The sequence below is a fragment of the Leptodactylus fuscus genome, chromosome 5 (assembly GCF_031893055.1).
Source record: "Leptodactylus fuscus isolate aLepFus1 chromosome 5, aLepFus1.hap2, whole genome shotgun sequence".
Classification (NCBI taxonomy): Eukaryota; Metazoa; Chordata; class Amphibia; order Anura; family Leptodactylidae; genus Leptodactylus; species Leptodactylus fuscus.
In genome coordinates, this window is record NC_134269.1 from 80,185,158 (window position 1) to 80,209,830 (window position 24,673).

General features: G+C 44.4%; 1 protein-coding gene across 1 annotated transcript in view; it reads right to left on the reverse strand.

Annotated features, from left to right (window-relative positions):
* The window catches only part of RFX7 (regulatory factor X7), a 74,105-nt gene extending 65,248 nt beyond the window's left edge, over window positions 1–8,857 (reverse strand). The window contains exon 1 of the mRNA XM_075273486.1: window positions 8,198–8,857. Coding sequence (XP_075129587.1) covers window positions 8,198–8,355 — 158 coding nt within the window. The 5' untranslated portion in view covers window positions 8,356–8,857. The remainder of the gene's footprint in view (window positions 1–8,197) is intronic.
* Between the last annotated feature and the right edge of the window lie 15,816 nt (window positions 8,858–24,673).

A 24,673-nucleotide genomic window follows, 5' to 3' on the forward strand; every position in this document is an offset into this window, starting at 1 on the left:
ACTTCAGTACCGGGCCAATTTGTGGTCCAGGACCAGACACATTTTAGGTTTTTTTTGTATGTGCGGTTTTGAGGTCTGTAAAATTTTTCTCGTATCACTCAGTCAACTAATTTTTGCGTCTCTTTTCCGGGACACATAGGGCTTTATTTTTATGTTTATGTTTTATATTTTATTTTCGAATGTGTTTATATTTTCCTGGATATAAAAAAAATTAAAACAAAATAGGAGGGAAATTGTGTCTGGTTTTCAATTGCTGCTTGAGTGCAGGGGAATACCCCCAGTGCGGCGAAAAAACAAACAAAACTTAGTATATGGATGAAAACCAGGATATCTAAGGAACAGCAGCACGGAGAAGACATCTAAGGCAGCTTTCACACAGAGTTTACGCTCCGCTCATTCTGACACGTAAACTCGTTCAGAGTGAGCGGCGTAAAAAAGGCTATTTTGATGTGGGTTTAGTTAAAATGGGATTCTAATGATAGAGTCCCTTTAAATGGTTCCATCATGAAGTACAATCTGACCCACAAAAAATAAGCTTTCCTACAGTAAAGTGAACAATAAAAAAAAAAAGTTATGGTTTCAGCAGAAATGGGTTAAACATAATGGGTATTTTAAGCAGCAGAGGGGTAATACCTGCGATCAGAGCAGTCTCTGATCACAGGCATTAATTTCTCTGGTCTGTGTTCACCTCCCCCACCAACTGATTGAATTGTTTGTCACTCCCCAATATGGAATACAGAAATAAAAGTCCAATGAGCCTGATCGGACTTCTCTAGTGCTCCCAACGCCCGTGCTGTTCTTCACTGTGCAAGTGCCAGAGGAAAAGGGCATTCATACTGAAATAGAGGCGCACTCCTACGGCTTCATGAATGAACTGCGCTGGCGCAAGGAGCACAGCGGAGGAGTGAATATAAAGTTGGTTGGGTTTTTTGGGGGGTTTTTAATGCAGCCATAGACTGCATTATAACAGGGCAATTTGGGACACTAAACCCCAGGTCCATAAGGTGAGTGGTTTAGGGTCCCAAATTGCCCTGACAGATTCCCTTTAAGGGTATGTTCACAAAGTTTTTTTGCAGGCGGATTTTGACACGGAATCCACCTGCAAAAATGTCTCCAATTCATTTCAATTGGAGTCACTCGCTTATTTTTCTGCTAGCGATTTTTTTCAGCTAGTGATGGAAAAAAGCAGCATGCCCCATCTTCATGTGGATTCCGCGGCTGAGTCACCCTCCTGCTTAGGCCCACTCATTCGGGCCTAGTCAGGAGCAGGATGCCATCCCGTCGCAGCTAGCCACGCAAAAAAGTGACACGGCAGAAAAGGTTTCCGCCGTGTACGCTTACCCCAAGTGTGTAAACCCATCTCACTGAAATAAAAGGTAACAGCCCATCTGGACAACAAAAGCCAATTTACATATAACCTACAAGACATATCTTTTAAATGGGTGCTGCTGTGCCACATCAATAAAGCATTGGTAGGTAGTGTGAAACAGCACTTGGGTACATAAAATCTTCAAGGGAGATGAAGTAGGGACCCAACCCATCAACATAGCAATGACAGGGAGTTCAAACTCCAATAGCAATTTCAATTATAGATCCTTTATTTATCAACGATCCAGTGTAAAGAAAGTGATATGTACAAACAATATACATCCAATTAGAGTATAGATATGTATAATTGGATGTGTATTGTTTATACATATCACTTCCTTTACACTGGAATGGTAATAAAGGATCTATCATTGAAATTGCTATTGGAGTTTGAAGTCTCTGTCATTGCTACATCAATAAAGTAGGTTACTTACAGTGTTGGCCAAAAGTATTGGCCCCCCCTGCAATTCTGTCAAATAATTTTCTTCCAGAAAATCATTGCAAGCACAAACTCTTTGGTATTAATATCTTCATTTAATTTGTCTTCAATGGAAAACCACAAAAAGAATTGTCAAAAAGCCAAATTGGATATAATTCCACAGCAAACATAAAAAAGGGGGTGGACAAAAGTATTGGCACTGTTTGAAAAATCATGCGATACTTCTCTAATTTGTGTAATTAACAGCACCTGTTACTTACCTGAGGCACCTAACAGGTGGTGGCAATAACTAAATCACACTTGCAGCCAGTGGAAATGGATTAAAGTTGACTCAACCTCTGTCCTGTGTCCTTGTGTGTACCAGATTGAGCATGGAGAAAAGAAAGAAGACCAAAGAACTGTCTGAGGACTTGAGAAGCAAAATTGTGAGGAAGCATGAGCAATCTCAAGGCTACAAGTCCATCTCCAAAGACCTGAATGTTCCTGTGTCTACCGTGCGCAGTGTCATCAAGAAGTTTAAAGCCCATGGCACTGTGGCTAACCTCCCTAGATGTGGACGGAAAAGAAAAATTGACAAGAGATTTCAATGCAAGATTGTGCAGATGGCGGATAAAGAACCTCGACTAACATCCAAACAAGTTCAAGCTGCCCTGCAGTCGGAGGGTACAACAGTGTCAACCCGTACTATCCATCGGCGTCTGAATGAAAAGGGACTGTATGGTAGGATACCCAGGAAGACCCCACTTCTTACCCAGAGACATAAAAAAGTCAGGCTGGAGTTTGCCAAAACTTACCTGAGAAATCCAAAAAATGTTTTGGAAGAATGTTCTCTGGTCAGATGAGCTTTTTGGGAAAAGGCATCAACATAGAGTTTACAGGAAAAAAAAAAAAAAGAGGCCTTCAAAGAAAAGAACACAGTCCCTACAGTCAAACATGGCGGAGATTCCCTGATGTTTTGGGGTTGCTTTGCTGCCTCTGGCACTGGACTGCTTGACCGTGTGCATGGCATTATGAAGTCTGAAGACTACCAACAAATTTTGCAGCATAATGTAGGGCCCAGTGTGAGAAAGCTGGGTCTCCCTCAGAGGTCATGGGTCTTCCAGCAGGACAAACACCCAAAACACACTTCAAAAAGCACTAGAAAATGGTTTGAGAGAAAGCACTGGAGACTTCTAAAGTGGCCAGCAATGAGTCCAGACCTGAATCCCATAGAACCCCTGTGGAGAGATCTCAAAATGGCAGTTTGAGGAAGGCACCCTTCATATCTCAGGGACCTGGAGATGTTTGCCGAAGAAGAATGGTCTAAAATTCCAGCAGAGCATTGTAAGAAACTCATTGATGGTTACCGGAAGCGGTTGTTCGCAGTTATTTATGTCCAAAGGTTGTGCTACCAAGTATTAGGCTGAGGGGGCCAATACTTTTGTCCGGCCCATTTTTGGAGTTTTGTGTAAAATGATCAATGATTTGACTTTTTTTTCCCATTCTCTTTTGTGTTTTTTTCATTGCAAGCAAAATAAATGAAGATATTAATACCAAAGAGTTTGTGCTTGCAATCATTTTCTGGAAGAAACTGAGTATTATCTGACAATTGCAGGGGTGCCAATACTTTTGGCTAACACAGTAGCATCTTGTGCTTGGTGACCGGTCCTGTTTAAGGTGTACAGGTACCTTTAGGGTATGTTCACACAGTGGAATGTGCCACAGATTTGCTTTCAATAGGAGGCACGGATGGCAGGCTCAAGATAAGGCCTATTCATCTGGGCCTAACCAGCAGCGGAAAGCTGCAACGGAATGCCAATGCCCTGCATCAGGATCTTCCCGGCTAGACCATTGCCAAATATTCCTCTTCATTTTCCGCAATGTGAACATACACTTAGGCTAAGGCCCCATGGGGCGTAAATGCCGCTATTTGCAAATCCCATGCCCACTTTGCGATAAAAACCATGGTGCGGACACACCGCGATTTCCAAAACTGGTGCGGTTTTGGAAATTGCAGCATGTCAATTATACCTACAGAAACGCCGGCGGCTTCCCCATAGGTATAATTGAAACAAAGTCCACAGAGGAATCCTCTCGAAACTTTGTCTATAGCACTGTGGGAAGAACCACAAAACATTTCCCCCGCTTTTTTGCTGCGGGACGCCCCATGGAGCCTTAGACTGGAAAAACACATTGATTAAGGTATGTTTACACCATTAATGGCCGCACAGTTTTGTTGTTACCATTGATGTGGGGGCGAGATTCAGGACCAGTTTCAGGTGGATTTCTCATACACATTACCATTTGAGTGGTTTACTGGTGTATTTTGAAGATAATTTGTCCATTCCCCTGTATCTTTTGTATTATCTTTTTTTGGTTACACACTTCTTATGTATTAATAAAATGTATATGTTTTATATGTACGTTTGAGTGGATTTTGTCTTTATTTGTGGTTATTGATTATGGTAATTCACATAGCCTATTTTGTTGACTATATGATTACTTACCAGTTTTCGGTGGGGTCAAAAGATTAACTATTTTTAATTCTACAATTTTTATATTGAATAATTAGATACGTAATTTGTTAAATATTTACTAACATGAAAATTCATCACTAGCTTTGGGTGGCAACACAGTGGCTCAGTGGTTAGTACTGCAGCCTTGCAGCGCTGGAGTCCTAGCTTCGAATATCGCCAGGAATAACATCTGCAGGGAGTTTGTATGTTCTCCCCGTGTTTGCGTGGATTTCCTCCCATTCTACAAAGACATACTGATAGGGAAAAATAAAATTAAAAAAAAAAAAAAAAAAAGTACATTGTGAGCCCTATATGGGGCTCACAATCTACATTAAAAAATAAAAAAAATTCATCACTAGCTTTTTAATGAATTAGAAAATCTTTACCACGTCTGACTGACCATGGCTGTCATTTATAAAGGAATCAGACTGTAGAAAAAGAGAAGAGTCAGAAGTTTGGCCTACTAACTCCACAGCCCTGGTTACCTCAAGGCTTGTAATAATATTCAGCTGAAATTAATCTGTTTCATTTAGAGTAGTGAAAGCACTGACAACCCAGAGACTGGTGCAGCTATAGTCACAACAACATTATGTGGCACCACCCTACGTGAAACAGCTCTCTCTCACTATTGGCTATGTGGTTTTGCAGCTACTCGTAGTCAGTAATAAGATATAACTGAAATTAAATTGGTATTTCACTTAGAAGTGAAAGCATCAGTGGCCCCAGTACTGAACGTAACTATAGCCACATTCAGTACACTATCTGGCAACAGCCTTAAAGGGTTTGTACAAGATAATAAAACGAAAAGCATTCATACATACATACTGGTATCATACCTTCCATTCCTGCACTGGACCAGCCGCCACTCTGTACACAAAGCACACACTGACAACTACTGCAGTCAATCAATGTTCTCAGCTCATAATGCTGAGCACAGTGACTGGATGCAGTGGTCCCATCAATATGATGTCACCGCTGCAGCCGCTCTGTATACAAACAGTGGCAGCCAGCTCAGCACAGAAAGGGAAGGGGATACAGGGAAGAATAAATACAAATTCAGTTTTAGCCCTCCCCCTGCTGAATGCATTTCATTTACAATTTGGGACAACCCCATTAAGTAGGAGGCACAAACAATCTAATGCGGTGGCTGACAAGATGGGTCATACTGGGTGATCTCAATCACTGTGGGATAAAACTGGTTGGCTGCCTCTTTGTACCAACACATTTAGTTTTTATTAGCCAGACTAAAAAAAAAATTATATACATTCAAGTCCAACTATCATCTGCTTATATAATTCAGAGTGATGGCCAGATCACCTGCATGGCAGTCAATCAAGTCAGACAGTTTTGGTCAGATCCACTGCTATGACATCTTCATAGGTCAGGCAAATTGTTTGTGGATCCCAACAATACTATCCTGCAAATATTTTAGGATAAATGCTGTAATGATAAATGTGATTAAAGGCAGGGGCACATACTGTACCACCATCAATGTTCGATAAACTACCAGTGGCAATAGACTGCAAAAATCATCAATACTGAAAAAAAATAAAAAATAAAAAAAAGTATGGAATATCCCAAAGAGTACATCCCACACAACTGTGATGTCCAGAAATAAGCACCTCCTAAGCAAGACTTCACATGGAGTACTGGGGAATCTCAGCAGTACACAACTGCTCTAGGACAACATGTGTTCTTCATTTAATGCACCTTATATGACCTTGACATTGCTAGAATCAGTCACAGTTATGTTGAGACTAGCTACCAAAGCAAGTGTACAATTGCCATTTGTCACACCAATTTGGTGACATCCAAGCGAATGTGCCTTTATTATATTAAAACACTGCAGTCTGCACATCACATCCCTACTAGCTACAAGAGACGCGGCGCAGTCCAGGCAGATTATGTTTATTAATTATTAAATGGGTGTGGATGTGTGATCTGGTGTTAAGAGCATTGCACTTGAATCTACAAGGTCATAGGATCAAGTCCTCCGATCGTCACTAATCTTGTTCACATCAATTTAACCAGTTAGGTCCCAAAAGCAATGACAATTCTTTGTAGTATAATCTATTACCAGCCTGCACGACTAAATTTATTCTTCACATACAAAAACACCTTCATAATACAAACCTGATACTGGCAGATCTGCAGTGAATGCTCTGTGCTGCACAGCTGGCACCACAAACAATGCATATGTCTGTTACTAGTACAATAGAAGGAGCTTGCAAGAAAAATAAAATGTTTCCATGAACACGGCAACCACAGCCCAAAGCACACTACTACTATTACTACATGAGATGCCATTGTATGCAAAGACGACAACTTGATACGGCAGGTAGGCTGTAAATTGCATTTATTAAATCTGCTAGAATACACAGGGAATGTAAATTATGCATCGAAATGGTGTCTATATGTATTAAATCAAGGTCTGCACTCAGTAGCCATTTTGTTAGAAATATGACATGATACCAGCTGCAAGGGAATGTAAACAGCCTCTGCCGACCATTCCTCCCCAACCCAGTGCAGAGGAGAGGGGGTTTTTATTTTAAAAAAAAAAAAAATCTGTCTCATTTGACTAGCTTGGTGCTTCATGAGACACATTAATCATAAATGTATCCTAATGAAGAAACATGATGTGTATGGTATGGGTGCCGATCATGCCAATAAGCCATCTAAACAGGTGTGATTTTTATCCATCAGTATAAGACACTCCCACAATGCATCAGTCTAGTGACCTGATGCTAGAAAAAAAATAGCAGCCAGCCATTCAGCAAATGAGACTACATCTAACCACCTTTGTTATTCTGGTACAAATATCTCATCCCCGAGGAGACGAATGACCACATCCATTTTAGTATTATCTGCAGGGCGATACTGATTGTAATTATGAGGCACTAGATGACACTGTATACGCTGCCTGCACCCAGACCTGCAATCTGCTATATGCATCATCCTTCCCTGTAACAGCAAAATAAATATCTCACCTGCCCCTCCTCCACCACATATAACACACATCTAGAGCTGCCACTACCAACTTCTATTTATACACTGCACCAGGCTGCAAATGAACAATGAATGTGCCCAGGTGACCAGGGATTATTGTGCGGCACATGTACGAGATGACACCTCTGGTATACAGTTTACATACATATACACAAATGAAATGCACCTCAGGTATGCAGGCCACATAGGCTACATATATGTAAGATATGACATGAGAACAGGTCACTTAATGTCTAACAAATGATGACTACACTTGACACATGCATGATGGAAGATGTAAGCAAAGGTCACACTATGATATATACATGTATGAAATAACATGCTCTGGTCACATATCACGTGTATGTAAAAAAACGAAAAGAAAAAACAAAACACACACTGGTCAATCCATGGGTAAAAGATAATGAATGTACAGGACATACATATGTGTAAGGTCACATGACACACACATGGATGAGATTGTGTGTTTACAAGCCATCTCACATATATGAGATAATATGTGCAAAGTATGTTATGGCATGTGTGCAATAAAAGTGTACATATATGAAGAAAAAAAAAAAAAGCATCTGTATAGATTTACACACTTGTGTAGTATCCAGAGATATGTGCAGCAAACACACCTATGTATATACTGAGGTGTACACATAATATATATATATATATATATATATATATATATATATATATATATATATATTATAAAACAGTATTTGTGTACACAAGCAATGTATTCAGAATTTTACACGTGTAGCCCTGTGCATGACATATAGCTGGAGCTGATGACATCACTGTAACATACATGTAAAGTGTATATATGTGAGGATGGCATGTGCAGACTTAAAATGGTAGATGAATGAATGACAGGGCAGAGTGGCATGGGGCTGCTTACCAGATGGAGTTCTTGATCTTCTGTTGCAGTGCATTGGCCTCTGTCCCTTGCAGTCCTGTCACCAGAGCTGGCAGTGCCCCTGGTGAGGACGAGGGCAGCTGAGGCTGCTCGGGCCGCTGCTTCTTCGCCGCTTGTTGTTGTTGTTGCTCCTCTGCCATGATGATTGCTGATGCTGGGCTCGGTGTGTGTATGTGTGTGAGGGAGTGGGGAGGGGTGGAAGCAGGAGGACGGAAGGAGCTCTGCAGACTAGGCCTTTACCCCGACCTCGAGTATATCACCTCCGTTTGCTGGAGGGACATGACGGGGGCAGCTCGGCCAGGAGAGGGGTGGAGAGAGGGCAGCTAGTGCCGTAGAACGGCGTGGAGCGGGGTGAGGGGCATGGTAAGGCTGGAGGACGGGGAGGGGAGAGGGCTAGGAGCTAGTAGCAGGATGGGAGCTGGCGAGGAGGGCAGCTGGGGACGGGGGCATTAAGGTACACAAGGCAGAACTGCCCCCTTACAGCTGCGCTCCGGCTAAATCCAACACCTGGTCCCACTGCAGCCGCCAGCAGCCCGCACGGCGCTCACTGGAGAGGAGCGGAGGCTGCGCCCGGACTGCGCAGGCGCACTGCTCCTGACAACAACTACTACACACATCATGCCGCACTGACAAGAACTCCCGCTCCTCACCTCCATCATAACCGGCATTGTGCTGGCCACATGCTTAGAGATCTATACGTAACATGCTCGTCTATAGAACATACCAAGTGTTACTATAGAGATTCATACACATACATTGGGGGTGTTTAGCTTCAGCAGTTGTGCTTTGTTTATGACAATGTATACTGTACACCCGCCTAATGTACTAAGGCGGCACAATTGCATCATACATTTTGCACAATATTTACTTCATAGAAATTGTGATTCTAATTCTGTCAGATACGTAGGTTTTGGGTTTTCAATGCGCTCCATCAGGCGCCGGTCCAGCCAGGATCGGCAAGTGAATAGGGCCCATAACGGACTATTGAAAAAAAAACAACCCGCAGCGGTAGCGGCTGTCACCGGGCCCCCTAATGGCCCGGGCCCTATGGCAGCCGCCTCTGCGGTAGTTACGCCACTGCGCTCCATGTACTAGAATATATACATTTATTACGGTTTGACATCTTTGGGTCATTTTAGCTCATGGGATCACAGTTTCTTGGTCAGAATGGTTGTCACATCAGAAATTTACAATTCTCTACCACATTTCAGAACTAGACACATTCAGCTTTATCCTGGTCTTCCCAGCAAATAACTCATACACCTCAGCACAAACCCTCAGCCACCTGGCTATTAACTAGAAATTCAATGTCCCTCATTACGAGACCCTCGGCCTACTACCCAATATAACCAGAAACACAGACGTTCACACCAACGCATATTGTTCTGGCTCCCACAAGCCCTAACCCCAAGTACTCCTTCCTCAGACAGGGAACATTGCAGGGAGGGTTAATACACCACTTATAGAGCCCTTCTACCTGGCTGCTAATTAACCCTCATTAAAATTATGATTTATTTATATAGCACCATTAATTCCATGGTACTTTACATTTGAGGGTTTACATACAGTACACAAAATATACAAAACAAGTATAATACTAAGGGGATGTTCACACGGCCAAGAAGGTTGCGGAATCCTTTTCCACCTTGTGAACATTCCACACGGAAAGCCGTGACAGGATGCCAATACAGGATGAATGGGCCTAAACAGGAGCGCATCTCAAGCCGCAACTGAATTTGCAGCAAGATAGGGGATGTCAATTCTTTTTTCCGCTATTAGCTAAATGAAAAAAAAGTGAGTGGCTCCCATTGAACTCAAAGGGAGCCATTTTTGCAGGCGGATTTTGAGACGGATTCCACCTCAAAATCTGCGTGCAAAAAACTCTGTGAACATACCCTAACAGTGACTAACTGGGATAGTGGGATTAAGAGATCATTTGTGTGCAGACCTACATGAACCACCCAACTTTCCCAGACTTTCTCTTCCATTCTGCTTTCCTAGGGTGAAATTCACACTTGTTATAACCTTATGTGATAATTTGGGGTAATTTCGCCTCAAAGGTAAGCGGTTTTCCTGGATTTACAGAGGTGTTGGTGGCGCTGGGTGCCAAATAAACAGCAGATCAGATAATGTAAACCAAAATTCAACTTATAACAGGAACAAAAACAACAAACAACCTAGCCCACACACAGGGCACTACCTCACTTCTGGAACCCTGTCTATTCTACTGAGGCAAGATACTCTGAGGTTTCTTCTCACCAGTCTGGCTCAAATTCCTTTGTGGAGTCCAGTCCTCTTGGGACAGACCTCCTGTCTGTCTCTAACTGGTCCACTTTCCACCTGCTCCTGCAGGTCATCAGTAACAATTCCCCTCTGGAGATGGGCTCCTTTTGGATTCCAGTCTTCTTGGGACAGACCACCTGTCTGTCTCCAACTGGTTCACAGTGCACCTGCTCCTGCAGGCCACTAGCAGCACTCTCCTGCTGCGTACACTCCCTCTGGAGTTGAGCCCCTTTCTCTCCTATGGGTGTCTTCAGGGTCCTTTTAACCCTGTTTTTGGTCGCTCTACAGTGCCCTCTAGGTTCAAACCCTCACACTTAGCAGTGTAAATATGACACTCCAGCAGTCAGACTTCCACTAGCATTAAAGGGATTCTACCACTAAAACACATTTTTTTCTAGTTAACATGTCGGAATAGCCTTTAGAAAGGCTATTCGTCTCCTACCTTTGGAAGTGCTCTCCGCCGCGCCGTTCGTTCAAAATACCAGTTTGTACCGGTATGCTAATTAGTTCTCTCGCAGCGATGGGGGCGTCCCCCATCGCAGGAGCAGCGATGGGGGCGTCCCCATTGCAGCTCGAAAACCGACCTCAGCGCCGCCTCTATGGTCTTGGGTATCTTCCCCTTCCTTCTTCAGCGTCCTGACGGACGCCTGCGCAGTACGCTCTGTTCGGCGAAGATTGCCGAACGTACTGCGCATTGCGCAAAATTGCTGTCGGTTTTCGAGCTGCAATGGGGACGCCCCGTATCGCTGCTCCTGCGATGGGGGACTCCCCCATCGCTGCGAGAGAACTAATTAGCATACCGGTACAAACCGGTATTTTGAACGAACGGCGCGGCGGAGAGCACTTCCAAAGGTAGGAGACGAATAGCCTTTCTAAAGGCTATTCCGACATGTTAACTAGAAAAAAATGTGTTTTAGTGGTAGAATCCCTTTAACCCTAGTCCTATTTACAGTGCTGTTTATAATATATTTTGCCATCCTCCCCTTCAGAGAGGATTTGGGCCTATGTGTGATTATAAGCGCTGCATCCCCTATAGTTATGTCCCAATTTCTATATGTGCAGACCTCACCACAGTATTGCTTAAATTTTTGACCGGACAACTTTTATTTTTCTAAATAGGCCAAGGGAGTTGAAAAAAAATTACTTTACACAAAAAAATCATACCTGTAACGAGTCATTGGTAACCATATCCTAATCCGTTACATCAGTTTCCTCTGGACCCGGGCCAACGCATCATCCAGGGAAGGCTGCCTCCTCTTCTTTCTTTGGTGTGCCGGCTCCCCACACATGCGCAATAGTGCCTGGGAAGCCAGCTCACAATACTTATCCAGTTTCTTTTGCTTCCGATCCGGATCTGAGTTGTGACCTCACTTCCGAAAGTGACGTCAGTCCCAGCTCCAGGAAGCATTGGAGGCCTGCAGTGCCGAACCATCTCCTCCAAACCAGGCAAATATGAAGAAGAGGAGGAGATATGAAGACAGGTAAGTATAATGTGGCTAGTGTCTGTAGTTACTTAGTTGGGAAGGGTTAGTAGTGGGCAGGCTAGCTAGGGAGACAGGGAGGGGGTTTGAGAGGTGGGGAAGGGGGCAAACCGTTAAGTAGTTGTAGGGTAGAAGCACAGGAAGCTACACCAAATAAACAAATGCAGAAGATGCCAGGAGCTCCTAGAGAAAAACAGAAATCACTCATATTGCTAAGGGTGCACTTATGAACCCATTAATAGCACTACCAGACCTTTTTTTAAAAAAAAAAAATTTTGTCCGAAATAGTCCTTTATCGTAAATTTGATGTTTAACCTCAGGAAAAGAATGTGTAGATTCAGTGTGGTAATTTGTATTGCAAGCAAGCAAAGATCCACAATTATATGACAAATAAAACTTAACATTTAATAAATATCTAAAATATATTTACCTGGGTGTTCGTCTCTACGCTGCTGATTGGGCCCGCTGATTCCTTCTATCCCATAAGCTACTGCTACCATGCAGCAGGAGAAAAACTTTAAGATCCTGACCCACTGGTACCGTTGCCCAACTCTCCTCCATAAAATTTATCCTTCAGTTTCGGATCTCCGTTGGCGCTGTGGTTCCGCGGAGGGTTCCTTCTTCCACATCTGGTGGGAATGTGGTGATATCCAGCCCTTTTGGGCTTCTGTGTGAAGGTCTGTGGTCGACCTCTGGCCTCCTCCCCTCAACTGGCCCTTCTCTCTATCATCCCAGGCAAGCTCTCGAAGGTGAAGAATGATCACCTGCACCACTTCCTTACGGCCACCAGGAAGGTTATCCCCCAGCACTAGCGTCACTCTACGACCCCTTCTTTACTGGAGTGGCTCCAAGAATTCCTCCTGATCAGGAGAATGGAGAGCTTGGTTACGGAAGATTCTCTCAATCCGTCCAAGTTTGAAGTCCTCTGGCAGCCGTGAGTTGTGTGCCAGAAGTCCTCAGAGTTTTCCTCCCTGTTTGGATGAGCCCCTGTTTCATTGGCTACCTAGCCCTGGCACCCCTGCACTCCGTCCTTCTTCCCCCCTTTCTGCAACCCACTCGTTCCTTGCTGTGTCTTGTCTGTCTTGTCTTTTCCCTGCCTTGTGTCTCTCTTGTGTCTACTGTTCCTTGGTCCCTTCCCTTCCCCCTTTTGAATTTGTTGGTTGTTTTGACTTTGTTTTTGTTTATTCATTTGCCTTCCCCGGTCGGGTGATCAACTCTCTGGTCTCATTGAGGCCCAGTTGGACAGATAGACAGATATCGCACGGGCATAAAGCCCCTTTTGTTGAATGTTGTTCTGTTTTCACTATAAAAGTTTAATAAAAATTGATTACACCTAAAATATATTGAACCCCAATGATTGGATGTGAGACCGTCAGGAGCTCCCCCACACTCGGGCCAGGGCTGTGCTATGCCTGGTCATTTCGATTGATCTTCTAACAATCCCCTGAAGAGAATCCGTGTTTTGGATGTGAAATGCGTTGGTAAGGAAGAAGATATTATCAGGATCAGCATTGGGACCGCCCTTGTAAGGCCGTGAGTTAAGGGTGACAGGGTTATAACGCAGTCAATCTCCTGCACCCATCCTATTTACGTTTGGATAAATGTGGCCCTAAAGGTGGGGTAAGACAGCCTTCATCTGGAACAGGTAAGAATGTTCCAATTTTTCGATTTTTATACCATCCAATTAATGGGGTTAATTATATTTTATATGATTATTAAATGCTAAGGTTTATTTGTCATATAAATGTGGCTCTTTGCTTGTTTGTATTATGAATTTTTGATGCATGAGAAATTAGGAACCCTTTATCTCATTTGTGTTATTGTATAATTTGCATTGCAAGTTAAAATATCAATTAGGCCATAAATGGAGAGCATTTAGTAGGACAGGTGTGGCTATAAACTCAATTAATAAGCATCTCATCTCACGGTTCCTACATAAAAATGTAACAAGCAAAAAAAAAAAATTTCCATAGGCTCCATATGCAAGGTTGTTATTTCTTGAGATGGCACAGTTGTAAGACACAGACACCTGTATTAAATGAGCTTTTATGCCTGGGGCACATTTTTCAGTTGGCGTAACTTGTACCTTTTTGGGGGCTTGTTTATTCACTGAGATTTATTTATGAAGCATTTGCACATTTGTCCAAAAGTTTTTCTTCCCTCAACATTGTAGCTTTTTGGCAAGGAGAAGGGTGTGGCCAAAGTGGAGTTTCATTTCTTGCTGTGCGTATGACGTAAAAAAAAAAAAAAAGGGTACACTACAGTAAATGGGCAGCATACAAAAAAAAACAGGTGTACATGGCCAAAAAGGGGCACGCCTAAAATAACTACCGTATATACTCTAGTATAAGTCGACCTGAATATAATCGAATATATATAAACCGAATATAGATCCCTAATTTTACCACAAAAAACTGGGGAAACTTATTGACTCGAATATAAGCCGGGGGGGGGGGGGGGGGGAATTGCAGCAGCTACTGGAAAATTTCAAAAATTAAAATGGCCGGAGTTTTTTGGTGCAGTAGACGCTGGGGAAGGGGAGGGGGTGTTTTGGTTGTCTGTCTGCCCCTTCCCTGAGCTTGAGGACTGTTTTTTTTCCCCCACTTGGAATTCAGCCTGCCTGAATATAGCGTATCTATAGTGCTCCTATTAACCCCTTCTCGACGGAATAGGAGCACTGCAGATAACCTATATTTAGCCTGGCTGTAATCAGGCTAAATTCCAAGTGGGGGGGGGGAATAAAACTCAGCCTCAGGGAAGGGGCAGTTAGACAACTTTTTTTTTCCTGCTATGGCATTTACCGTACAGGAAAAATATATTTAAAGATTTGTAGAGCGGGCGTTTTCGGACACAGGAATACCTAACGTGTACACTCACCGGCCACTTTATTAGGTACACCATGCTAGTAACGGGTTGGACCCCCTTTTGCCTTCAGAACTGCCTCAATTCTTCGTGGCATAGATTCAACAAGGTGCTGGAAGCATTCCTCAGAGATTTTGGTCCATATTGACATGATGGCATCACACAGTTGCCGCAGATTTGTCGGCTGCACATCCATGATGCGAATTTCCCGTTCCACCACATCCCAAAGATGCTCTATTGGATTGAGATCTGGTGACTGTGGAGGCCATTGGAGTACAGTCAACTCATTGTCATGTTCAAGAAACCAGTCTGAGATGATTCCAGCTTTATGACATGGCGCATTATCCTGCTGAAAGTAGCCATCAGATGTTGGGTACATTGTGGTCATAAAGGGATGGACATGGTCAGCAACAATACTCAGGTAGGCTTTGGCGTTGCAACGATGCTCAATTGGTACCAAGGGGCCCAAAGAGTGCCAAGAAAATATTCCCCACACCATGACACCACCACCACCAGCCTGAACCGTTGATACAAGGCAGGATGGATCCATGCTTTCATGTTGTTGACGCCAAATTCTGACCCTACCATCCGAATGTCGCAGCAGAAATCAAGTCTCATCAGACCAGGCAACGTTTTTCCAATCTTCAATTGTCCAATTTTGATGAGCTTGTGCAAATTGTAGCCTCAGTTTCCTGTTCTTAGCTGAAAGGAGTGGCACCCGGTGTGGTCTTCTGCTGCTGTAGCCCATCTGCCTCAAAGTTCGACGTACTGTGCATTCAGAGATGCTCTTCTGGCTACCTTGGTTGTAACGGGTGGCTATTTGAGTCACTGTTGCCTTTCTATCAGCTCGAACCAGTCTGGCCATTCTCCTCTGACCTCTGGCATCAACAACGCATTTCCGCCCACAGAACTGCCGCTCACTGGATGTTTTTTCTTTTTCGGACCATTCTCTGTAAACCCTAGAGATGGTTGTGCGTGAAAATCCCAGTAGATCAGCAGTTTCTGAAATACTCAGACCAGCCCTTCTGGCACCAACAACCATGCCACGTTCAAAGGCACTCAAATCACCTTTCTTCCCCATACTGATGCTCGGTTTGAACTGCAGGAGATTGTCTTGACCATGTATACATGCCTAAATGCACTGAGTTGCCGCCATGTGATTGGCTGATTAGAAATTGTGTTAACGAGCAGTTGGACAGGTGTACCTAATAAAGTGGCCGGTGAGCGTATGTGTTTCACAGTTTTGACAGTATTAGTTTTCTATGTGTTCTAGGGAAAAGAGGGGGATTTGAATTTTTAATACTTATTTTTTTTTACTTTTCTTAATTCTTTTTTTGCATTTATTAGACTCCCTGGGGGTTTTGAACCCCAGGGGGTCTGATCACTAATGCAATGCATTGCAATGCTAATGCATTGCAATACATTGCAAATATTGTCATTTCCTTCGCAGCCTGCAAAAGAAAAGCACTGCCGGCCGGGGAGCCTTTACAGAAGCACTGAGGGGAATCCCCGGCAGGAGCGCTGGGGGGAATCCCTGGCAAGAGCGCTGGGGGGTGGACCTGACGGAGAACCTCAGCCGGCCGGACCTGAAGGGGAACTGCAGCCGGTCGGCGGCTGGAGCGCTGAGGAGAATCCCTGGCAGAAGCAAGTATGCCGGCGGCCGGCCGCAGTTCCTGTCTTCAGGATCGCCCTTGAGAGAGTGGTCGCCCCCACTCCCTCCAGCAGCATGGCGGCGCCTGCCAGTTCCCCTCAGACTGGGACATCATCAGAGAGCATCTCTGCTGTTACACTTATAGTGGAGATGTCAGAGCTCGTGCCTGCAAGCTCTGATTGCAGGGAGCTTGGGCATTACTGCTGTAAAAGTTACAGCAGAGGTGCCGGTTGGTATGGCGACCGCTCTGGAGCAGAGCAGTGCCATTATAGTTACAGACCTGGCATCCTGACCCGGCATACAGACATTGAGGCGGGTGTCGTGCCGAAGCATTGCCACGCTCATAGTAGGAGCGTGGCAATGATGCTCATTTCAAACTGCAGAAAGACTTACGGTACTTCTGCTAGCAGGCCCGGAACACAGATACAAGCCAGGTGCAGATCTGAGGCTACGTGGCCATGTCACCCGGCGTGTGGTGGAGTGGGGGGGCAGGGTCTGCGTTCCGGGTCTGCTAGCATAAGTACCGTAAATACTTATGCAGTTTGAAATGAGCAGCATCGCCATGCTCCTGCTATGAGTGTGGCAATGCTGCGGCCTGGCACCCATCCCAGTGTCTGTATGCCAGGTCCAGATGCTGGGTCTGTAACTAAATATTGCTGGATTACCGTAATGACTCGAGTATAAGCCGACGCGGATTTTTTCAGCACAAAAACTGTGCTGAAAAACTCGGCTTATACTCAAGTATATACAGTAACATATGCTCAACATTTATCAAAGAACTTCAGCTATTCAAAAAATATTGACTAGCACATTTTAGATAAAAAAGAAATAAATAAACCTGTCTGAGCAAAATTGGCATGGGATAGATGCTGCAAATTAACCAACCACTATCCCTCAGCAATTTAGAGTGGCAATATAATGGATGTCTACATCATGAATTAAAACACCAAAAAGGTGCTTTCAAACGGAGTTTACGCTCTGCTCATTCAGACACGTAAAAATGTGTCAAAGTGACCGCTTAAAAGACTTCAATGTGTGCCGGTCTTACGCGTGCTACACATTGAAATCAATGGGTTTAAAAGCCTCCCATTGATTTCAATGTGTAGCACGCATAAGACTGGCACACATTGAAGTCTATGGGATTCTGTTTTACAGCGGGCACTTTGACACATGTTTACGTGTCTGAATGAGCGGAGCGTAAACTCCGTGTGAAAGCACCCAAACAGTGCAAAGTGACTAGTGCAGATTTTGCTGCATTTCTTTTCTAATTTTCAGCAAAATCCTGACTTTGGCTCAATATTGCAGTAAAATCTACAACAATAGAATGCTGCATTTCAAGAACACGGGCCCTAGCCATCAATTCAATGTTAGTAAATGGGAGCTATTCATTATTATGATGGTCTGTTGTCATGTCCTATCTTTGTCCATTTTCACAGATTCCTCTATGCGTCTACATGGAGAATCCGTGAAAACGGATAACCCTCAGGTGCAAGACGTCCATGAAAAATGGATGTTTTCACAGCCGTTTTACCCCTTGGTCATATGTATCCTTACCCAAAGATTTAAAATGTTGCAGTATGCGTATTGAAAGTTTCTGGGTGAATGCAGAGAAATTGGCAGGTGACACAGGATAAAACTACCTGATTTCTTTTGGGTGTTTTTTGAAGCCAGGGACCCACATTCCAGAAACACAGCGTTTTGGCTGCGGCAGAAACACTGAAGGAAAAAAAATGCTGGGTTTTACATTACCAGTAAACTGTATGGGATTCTGCCTAATCCCATCCACACACTGCAGAAAAAAAAAAAAAAACTACAGCAGAAATGCTGCAATTTCGAAAATATTGTCACAGGACCAGGGGAAAAGTGGTAGAAGAAGTGTACAGTTCTCCCAGGTTCCTGTCATACATGTTCTAAATGCAGCTGAGAAAGCAGTGTTCTTTGCTGGAGGGTTTTATCAAAAACCCTGGTAGAAAGTTCTGGCTGCTGGAGTGGGGAATATTGGGTGTGGCTCTACTCCACTCAGCCACTCCAGGTTTTTGAGATGTATGGGGCTGAATCAGTGCATCCAGAGAACTGTGTATAAAAGGGTAGTCAGCCCACAGGTATAAGGCTCCCTCTGCTCCTGGGAAACTAAGTGTGAGTTTACCTGCTGTATTTTGTGTTTAGGGAGCTCTCTTAAACAGCTAGGATACCTGCTGTTTAAAGAGGACCTTTCATCAGATCGGGCACATGCAGTTTTATATACTGCTGGAAAGCTGACAGAGCGCTGAATTCAGCGCACTGTCGGCTTTCCCGATCCGTGCCCGGTGTAAAGCGCTATCGGTCCCAGGACCGTAGCACTTTAGTGTCAGAAGGGCGTTTCTGACAGTTAGCCAGGGACGCCCTTCTGCCCAGCAGCGCCTATCGCGCTGTACTGTGGAGCGGGGAGGAACGTCCCCTCCCGCTCCTGATAATACTAGTCTATGGACGAGCTGTGTGAGCAGAGGGAGAGGGCGTTCCTCCTCGCTCCACAGTACGGCGCGATAGGCGCTGCTGGGCAGAAGGACGTCCCTGGCTAAGTGTCAGAAACGCCCTTCTGACTGTAAAGCCCTACGGGACCGATAGCGCTTTACACCGGGCACAGATCGGGAAAGCCGACAGTGCGCTGAATTCAGCGCACTGTCAGCTTTCCAGCAGTATATAGAACTGCATGTGCCCGATCTGATGAAAGGTCCTCTTTAAGGTAGAAGCCGAACGGCTAGGATTTATTTTGTATTTTGCTTTTGTTTTGTCTGCACCACTTCCAATAAAACTGGTTGCAGCCAGTTGCACCATATTCTGCTGGACTGGACTTTTATTTTTGTGCCAAAAGTGCTAGTCTATCTGAGGAGACGACGATCTCCGAACTAATCCCGTTACAATATCCATAGTTTTTGTAAATCACAGCATGTCAATTATACCTACAGACATGCTTGCGCTTTCATTTCTGTGAAAAACGCTACGGAAAAAAAGTAATGTGTTTCGACATGGTCATTTCCGCAGTGTTTTTTTTTAAAATTATTATTATTATTTGCGTGGTGCCTGAGGTGGGAAAAGTCGCTAAATATCCTTCCATTTTGTCTTTATGCGATTTTGTGTGTATCAATCTTGAATTGTGCATCAACATCAGAGGAGGTGGAATATGGTAAGGTAGGAGACATCTACAGCTTACACATGGGGCATTTGTGTCAAGCAATATTGTGCTAACGTATTTGGCTGGCTGACACTTGTTCAGACCTCTGCAGTTACCACACACTGCTGTGTGGATGTGGCTGACAGATCCTGGTGTGGTCAGACATGTGACTGCCAGACAATGTTGGGCATATGGCACTGGAAGACAATATTATAGAGCCATCTGTAGCTTGCAGACACTTATGTTAAGATTCTTGGCAGACAACATATTGAACTTTTTTTTTTTTTTTTTTTACTTATCTGCCACTGGAGGAGAGTCAGGACAGGCATGGACATAACTAGCAAACACTGGGCCTCATACCAAACTTGTGACGTTCCCCCCTCACGGCAAAGTGCCCCCTTTCCTGGCCCCCACACAGTATAAGCATTTACGCACACAATGTTCCCTTCAGCAAGTATAATGTCACATAGCAGCCCCTCCACATGGTATAATCTCTGGTAGTGGCCTCCAAACAGTACAATGTCCCATAGTAGTCCCTTCATACAGTAAAATGTCCCATATTGACCTTTCCACACCATATAATGACCATTATTGGCTGTTTCACAGTATAATTCCTACAGTAGCCCCTATGTTGTTCGTTGCAAATATTACAATGCGGGTTCTTCAGACTCTTCAATGATGTCACAGGCATGGGTTCATTCCGAATGAAACCACAAGGCAAACTTCAGAGGTTCACCCAACAAATACTCTACCTGCTGCGACCGTACTTTACGATCCCGCTCCTGCCCACAGCCACCTCTGCTTCAGTAATCTAGGGGGCCCCAGGCTGAAGAGGAAGCAAAGATGGCTGTTGGCAGGAGTGGGGATCGGTAAGTAAATAGGGCCCATTAATAGAGATGAGCGCGTAGTATTCGATCGAATACTACGGTATTTGAAATATTCGTACTCAATCGAATACTACTAGCTATTTGCAGTAAATATTCAATTCAGAGCCAGCGTTGATTGGCCGAATGCTATACAGTGTATAGCATTCGGCAAATCAAAGCTGGTTCTGCAGCAGGCTCATCCTTGCTAGTCAGGAGAGCTGGCAGCTTGCTGTTACGAGCGAGCTTACTTTTTCTCATAGGAATGAATTGACCAGTGTTGATTGGCCAGTGTACAGCATTCGGCCAATCAACGCTGGTTCTTGCGGAGGCTCGACTTTGAGGAGGCGGAGTCTAAGATCAGACCACAGCAGTCTCCATTGTGATCCAATTTTAGACTCCGCCTCCTCACAGAAGAGCCTCCGGCAAGACCAGCGTTGATTGGCCGAATGCTGTACACTGGTCTATGTAGACCACCAGGCTTTTTTTTCTCCGCTAGCGGCAGCCCGCCGCTAGCGGAGAAAAGAAGCGACCCGCCCCCGGCAGCTCCCTCCTATGTCGGCTCATTCATTTGAGCCGACAGCGGAGGGGAAAGCCGCGACCACGATGGTCGCGGCAGGCGGGTTTTGACAAGAGAGAGATGCGGCGGTGTCAAAACCCGCGCGGGCAGTTCACGTGTGAACTGACCCTAACAGTGACAAATTGGCACAGTGGGATTGAGGGCTCTGCAGTGGTTTACAATCTATGAGGGAAGAGGGATAGAGATTAGAGATGAGCGAACATTGTTCGGATCAGCCGATCCGAACAGCACGCTCCCATAGAAATTAATGGAAGCCGGCCGCTTAACCCCCCGCGTGCCGGCCGCTTCTATTCATTTCTATGGGAGCATTCTGTGAGCGTGCTGTTCGGAACGGTTGTTCCAAACAGTGTTCGCTCATCTCTAATAGAGATAGTAGGTGAGGGTTTAGGATGTTCAGATGGTGGCAGTAGTGTTGTAGGCCTTCCTGAATAGGTGAGTCTTCTAGAAGCTAGTGATTGTGGGAGACAGTCTTATGTGTTGTGGTAGTGAGTTTCAGAGCATGTGGAATGTACGAGAGATGTCTTGGAGACAATTGTGTGATGAGCCGATAAGAGCAGAACTTAGTAGGAGGCCTTGAGAGGATCGGAGGTTACGTGTGGGTAGGTAGCAGGAGATTTGGTCAGAGATGTATGAGGGGACATGGCTTTGTATGTCAGCATTAAAATGTTGAACTCTATTCGCTGGACAACGGGTAGCCAGTGAAGAGACTGGCAGAGGGGAAGCAGCCAATGAAGAACAGAGAAAGAGATGGTATAAGTGAGCGGCACAGTTTAAGGTGGACTGGAGGGGGTGAGAGCATTTGCTGGAAGCTGTGGAGAAGGGGGATACAGTAGTATGAGTGGGAGAAAATGAGGATGTAGACTAGCATTTTTGTTGTTTCAGGGGTGAGAAAGCAGTGGATCTGTTGGATGTTCTTGATTTGGAGGTGGCAGGAGGTGTTGAGGGTTTGGATGTGTGGCTTGAAGGCAGTGGCGTAACTACCGCCGTAGCAGCAGAGGCAGCTGCCACTGGGCCCGGGACATTAGGGGCCCGGTGACAGCCGCTACCGGTGCTATCATTATACTCGGGGGTCTTTTTGGACCCCCGAGTATAATGATCGGCGGCCCCAGAGAGGTAAGAAACATAAAAAACACTGTTACTTACTTCTCCGGGCAGGCTTCGGCCTAGTCGTCTGACGTCTCATGACCCCGGCCTGCGTCCCGGGTCATGTGACGTCTGACGTCATTGAAGATGGACTACTTTGGAGGCCGACAGCATAGGAGATAGGTGAGTAACAGAGTTTTTATAATGTTTTTCTCCCCCTGGGTCTCCACAGGGTCTTATGGATGTCCACAGTGGGACATAATACTGTGTGCAGGGGCCACTATGGGGTACAATATTGTGTGCAGGGGCCACTATGGGGGATAATACTGTGTGGAGGGGCCAGTATGGGGGATAAAACTGTGTGCAGGGGCCACTATGGGAAATAATACTGTGTGGAGGGGCCACTATGGGGAATAATACTATGTGGAGGGCCACTATGGGAGATAATACTGTATGGAGGGGCCACTGAGGGACATAATACTGTGTGCAGGGGCCACTAAGGGGCATAATAGAGCGCACAGGAATGCGTAGGAGGGGGTCGGTCGAGGTCGTCGCTGTCATTCGGGGGGCCCATGTCAAAAGTTTGCCAGGGGCCCCGCCATTCCTAGTTACGCCACTGCTTGAAGGATAAGTCAGAGTTAAAAGTTATCTCAAGGCAGCAGGCCTGTGGGACTGTGGTAATTGTGGTCCCATTAACTTAGATAGATGAGTCAGGTAGGAGTTCTGTGCGGGGTAGAGCAAAGATGATTAATTCTGTTTTTTCCATGTTGTGTTTGAGAAAGCGGGAAGGAGGCTACTGCTGCTAGACACTCTGCATCTCTGAACCACAGAGCGGTAATGTCTGGTCCAGAAAGATATACTCAAGTTTCGTTGGCATACCAATGGTATTGAAATTCTATGAGTAGGCCGAGGGTATAGATGAAGAATAGGAGAGGTCCTAGAATACAACTTTGGGGAACACCTATAGAAAGAGGGCATGGTGTGTGAGTGGGAGATGCTGAATGTGTGGTTGGTTATGTATGAAGATATCATGGAAATGGCCAAGTCTGTGACGACAAGGGATGAGAAAGTTTGTAACAAGAAGGGGTGTTGTGGTCAACTGTGTCAAAGTCAAAGGAAAGGTCAAGGAGGAGAAGGACAGAGTAGTGACGTTTAGCTTTGGCAGTTAGCAGGTCGTTTGTGACTTTGGTTATTGTAATTTCTGTGGAGTGATGGGATCTGAAGCCTGACTAATCTGTCAAGGAGTAAGTTGGAGGAGAGCCAGGAGGATAATTCGGAGTGGATGTGTTGTTCAAATTCTTCAGGATAGGTGTGACAGTAGCGTGTTTGAAAGTGGAAGGTAAGGAACCTCTGGTTAGATATAGGTTGAAGAGATGGGTTAGGGCAGGAGTGAGGTTGGGGATGAGGTGCGTCTGGATCGGGTCAAGTGCGCAGATGGTGAGGTGGGATTTTGAAATTAGGGTAGAGAGTTTTTCATTGATAACAGTGGAGAAACAGATTAATTTAAGAATTATGTGCACCGAACAATTGAATAGAGTGGTTGTCAGTGGTGAAGGGTGAGATGGTCTCTGATGGTGTCAATTTTGTTTTTGAAATAAAAGGCAATTGCTTCAGCTGAGATAAGTGATGTCAGAGGGGGCACCGGAGGACAGAAAAGGGAGTTGAAGGTATCAAATTGCTGTTTGGGGTTGTATGATAGGGAAGATATATGTGGTGAAATAGACCTGTTTTGCAGAGGTGAGTGCGTTCTTGAAGTTGAGAACTGCCTCTCAGTTGTAAAACCTTCTAAGGACCAGATAATTTTTTTACATTCTGATACCTAGAAACTGTAGATTTCAAAGAGGGTTAAGGCTGGGGCCACATGTTTTGATTTGTTTTTTTACAATTAAACATTGCTTTTGCCCAAAATTTGCTATTGCAATTGCAAGGAGCAATAGAAGAAAAATGGAGCAAAGTATTTTATACAAAAATATGAAAATAAAAAATAAATGACAATACAGAAAAGTAAAAACATTTCCAGACCTATCCCTGAAATTCAATGAAATATTTTGCCGAATTCTAAAATTCCATCCATCTTGCCCAAATTCTCAGAAATGCTACTAAAAGCAGTTATAGTAAATCTTCCATTGGCATAATTTAATTCACCTCAAAGGATAAGATTTATACACCCTCACAGCAATATTACAGTGATGCAAAAGGAAGAAACCTGGTCCTACTTAATCTAATTTCTCAATCATTTTTTTTGTTATTATAATTATTTTTGGCCAAAAAGGTTTCAGTAACCTACAGTTACAAAATATATGAAAAATCTAGCCATTCTCATCCCCACATCTATAACAGTTAGATAGTGTGGGAGGATAGGCTCAGTAGTAGCAGCAGCAGACCCAGACAGGACAGTCAGAGACAGACACAAAAAGTCATGTACAAACAGGTACATCTATTTAGCATAAAGCGGCAAAACAAAATAAGCCTTAACTTCAAGCAAAGCAATAACAGAAATCCTG